The 3667-nt window shown below is 45.4% G+C and overlaps 1 protein-coding gene across 1 annotated transcript; it reads right to left on the reverse strand.

The window, feature by feature from the left end:
* Nucleotides 1-398: 398 nt before the first annotated feature.
* On the reverse strand, nucleotides 399-3292 carry LOC136533743 (uncharacterized). The gene is made up of 5 exons (XM_066526284.1): nucleotides 2048-3292; nucleotides 1769-1981; nucleotides 1630-1707; nucleotides 1259-1570; nucleotides 399-1186 (listed from the first exon to the last, which is right to left on the reverse strand). The coding sequence occupies exons 1-5, from the start codon at nucleotides 3287-3289 to the stop codon at nucleotides 491-493; spliced, it is 2541 nt and encodes an 846-aa protein (XP_066382381.1). The 5' UTR covers nucleotides 3290-3292; the 3' UTR covers nucleotides 399-490.
* Nucleotides 3293-3667: the final 375 nt, after the last annotated feature.

The following is a 3667-nucleotide window of genomic DNA, read 5'->3' on the forward strand; positions in this document are numbered from 1 at the left end:
GAAATTAAGGTTGGCTCTAGACGAATACGTTCTCAAAATCAGCTGACAGCCGATGATTATAATACTCTTATGAAGGATGAGTTGGAAGATGTGGCGGGTCATCAGTTAAGGGCTTTAGTTAGTATCGAAGAAAATAAGAAAAGAGTAGCTAGATGGTATGACAAGAAGGTGAAAGTAAAAGAGTTTGCCGATGGAGATCTGGTCTGGAAATTGATTTTACCAATTGGGACTAAAAGTTCAAAGTTTGGAAAGTGGTCTCCTAATTGGGAAGGTCCATATCGGATAAATCAGTCTGTTCCTGGTAATGCATATATTTTAGAAACCCTCGAAGGGGTTGTGTTTCCCAGAGCGTTAAATGGAAAATATTTAAAGAAATATTACCCTAGTATCTGGATGGATGCGTAAAAGTATAAGTGCCGATAACAGTACTATCGGCTAGAATTATGCAAGGATGCCAATGTCTCATAAAGTGCCGATACAATAAATAAGATTACACATTCAACAAGGATTGGATAGCTAATATCGCACGCAGGCGAATCTGGTCGGCCCCCTCCATTTCTTTGATATCGTCATCGGCAACACCCTCCACAGGCTTGAGTTTTTTCTTCATGGTCAAGGCTTTGCGAGCCTGGATGTCTCTTTCTTGCTGAAGGGCCTTGATGGCATCGGGTAGCTGGCTTTCTTCTTGTTGGGCATGAGTTAAGGCTGCCTCGACTTCTTTCAATTCAGCCAATAGAGCCATCTTCCTTGCTGATAAATCTAAGATTTTCTGCTTAAGTTCAGCACCCGAATTCTGCAAGTTGCCGATGCCCTTGTGCTTCTCATCGGCAATCTGTTTCAGTTGTAGCATCTCTTCCTTGAGATGAGCCTGAGCTGCTCTATCGGCAATGCGCTGAGCAGCCCGTTGATATTGCAGTTGGCGGCTTTCTAAGTGAGCTGCTGGGAAAAGTACTTCTTCAATATTGGCAGGGACCTGGCCACGAATTGTTTTGAAAATTGCCTTTGCGGGGTCCGAGTCATCTACCAGTTGGGCGGTACCTTGTTGTAGCAAGTTCAGGAGGGTTTCCAACTTGGATTTAGTCTCTGCCGATATTGTTCCCAGTGCAAGGGAAGAACTTGTCTCCTCTCCATCGTCGTCGGAAATGTCAATGGCAAAGGAAAATAGGCTGTTCGGGGAGTCTTGTTCCTGAGAGAGAGAAAAGGAGATCAGTTAGGGGTAAGTATGAGTATTGTAAATCAGCTAGGTTGATCGGTTTACCTGTTTCAAGGCAATTTCCTGTGCTTGACTGGAGGAAGCAACCTGGAGTATGTCGTGTGGGGGATCGGCTGAGCTTGCCGATGGGATATCCTCTGTGATTTCATTGGTGGTGGGCTCTTGAGGTATGATGACCGATGACATTGGGGTAGATGTAGGGATCAGCATGGACCTTTGTCGTTTTGGCTGTGCTTCAGTATCTGTTGAAGCTTTGCGCTTTGCTTGGGCATCGGCAACGATTGGCTGGGGGGCATCGACACTTGTTGGTCGTGAAGCTTGGACATCTGGTACGTTTGCCGATGTACTCAATTGTTGCTGCAAAACAAGTGTAAGATATGATATTTAACAGATAAAATGTGAAGTCGAGAAGCTACCTCTGAAGGTTCATCGAAAGAAGTGGTGCTTGATATCGGCGGAATTGCCGATGACGATCCAGTAGTAGTTCTTACCCCCTGATGATTAAGGTTAATACAGTTCGTGACCGGCATAAGTAAAAATAAATAAGATTGTTACCTTAAAAGCTTTGACCAAGGTTGTAGCAGCAGCCGATGGAGTAGCCCTGGATGTAGCCAATTTGGACTTGGAAGTGATGGTCTTGGTACGAATCTTCTGGTGGGTCAAAGCGGCTAAGGTGGGAGCGTTGTAGCCGATCGGCGATGTTGGGGAAACAGGCCGGAGATTGAAGGGTTTCCCACTTTTGCTCACCGATGGTGCTGGGTTGTTAACCTGTTACAAGAAAATCAGTTACTGATATATGAAGGGAAAAGCAGAAGGGAGTTAAAGGAAACTTACCGCGTCGTCAGGGATGGCATATTCAGGGTCGATCATGTGCCGATATGTGTGAGCAGAAGTTGCGAACAGTTGTTCTTTCCACTCTCGCCACCATTGCTTATATGACTCGGTGATGAAAGATATTGGTGTCCAGGTGGATATATCAACATCTGTAGTATCGGCATCGGGGGAGAGTTGTACTACCTTGTTCCAATCTGTTCCGCAGGTGATTGTTTCCCTAGGTTTAATCACATCGGCAAAGCAAAGTTTGATTGGCAGTTGCCCAAAAGCCAATTGGCGGGATACTGCCGATGGGTTGTAAAATTCATACGTAATGTTGGTGTTTTTCCCGCTGCCGAATGTGTTTACTGGAATTGCCCTGGGAGTGATGATAGCCATCATGAGCTCATTATCTTGATTCAGAGTGTCATCGGCAAAGTTGAAAAGAAGGGGGAATCTGTTTTCTTCGTCAATATAAGGCACCCAGGCCCTATGATCACGAGAAAGACCATTGTAGAAGCTTTGAAAGAATCTGCCGATTTGGTCTTCGTTGGCTTCTGTTCCAGGAAGGACAATTATGGCTTCACCAAAATTGAGGGGTGAGCGTGTTGCTGATTCATCATCCCCAAGCACATAGTCTTCAGCAATTTCTCGTGGGAATTGTTGAGCAAAAAAGTCCCATTGCAAACGTTTGTGCATATGGGCATTCAGCCACATGTTGATAAACCACCACGGGCCTCCCAGGTTGCCGATGGGTTCGCCAAGCAAAAGTTTTTGAGACACTTGATGAAGAAGATGATAAGTAGAGCTCAGAAGGTATCGGCCGAGAGGAAACCTTACGCCATGAGCCAAAAGTTCAGCTGCAGGGAGGAAGGCGTTGGTTGGTCCTACTGATCGACCACAGAAGATAAATTTTTCTAACCACATATTCAGGAATGTGGCATGTTCCCTCTGGCTAAGTGTCCCGGTTTTCTGGTATTCTTGAATATATCCTGTCCAACCGCCGATGTTGCGGGTATTCACCCTATATTCAGACTTTCTACCATAGATGGAGCCTTCATCGGCAGTTGAGATGTCCAAGCCAGTAAGCATGTGGATATCGGCAAGGGTAGGAGTAGCTGGGCCATGTCCAAACATAAAAGCGTTGGTCGTGTCTGACCAGAAATAAGCAGCTGCAATTATCATTGATTCATTTTTCTGCATATCGGCAATAGAGAGCCTAATGCATTGGTCTAACCTTCGTTCTGCCCAGTATACTTGCATCGATCTATTGACCCTCAAGTACCAATCTTTCCACCCTTTGGTGGTTTTGGGCCAAGATCGGAATGTGTCTTTCCACAAATTCAGAGAGAAATTTTGGGCTCTAAAGGGGATTCTGTTAACCTCTGCATTGATCAGATCGGTTGGATCTGGGTTGCCCATTGGTCCAAGGCATTGGACGTGCGGCTGATCGGTTGGGATAACTAATTTGTTGCGCAGTTCCTAAGGTTACAGAATCCAGAGAACAGAAGAAAGGAAAAATCACCAACTGAATGAATTTGCAAAAAGATCAAAGTAAAAGGTAATGGAAGTGGAGCGAACCGCGGGGACGTCGAAGTTGATGGCCATTGTCTTGAGGAAGGTGGAGGTACGAGCCGGAAA

The sequence above is a fragment of the Miscanthus floridulus genome, unplaced genomic scaffold (assembly GCF_019320115.1).
Source record: "Miscanthus floridulus cultivar M001 unplaced genomic scaffold, ASM1932011v1 os_1157_2_3, whole genome shotgun sequence".
NCBI classification, from domain to species: domain Eukaryota; kingdom Viridiplantae; phylum Streptophyta; class Magnoliopsida; order Poales; family Poaceae; genus Miscanthus; species Miscanthus floridulus.

Coding starts and splice junctions, on each gene's coding strand:
- LOC136533743 (XM_066526284.1), bottom strand. CDS start 3,289: ATGCAAGTATACTGGGCAGAACGAAGGTTAGACCAATGCATTAGGCTC. Junction 1,982..2,047: donor ATGCCATCCCTGACGACGCG/GTAAGTTTCCTT, acceptor TTCTTGTAACAG/GTTAACAACCCAGCACCATC. Junction 1,187..1,258: donor AGGAAATTGCCTTGAAACAG/GTAAACCGATCA, acceptor TCTCTCTCTCAG/GAACAAGACTCCCCGAACAG.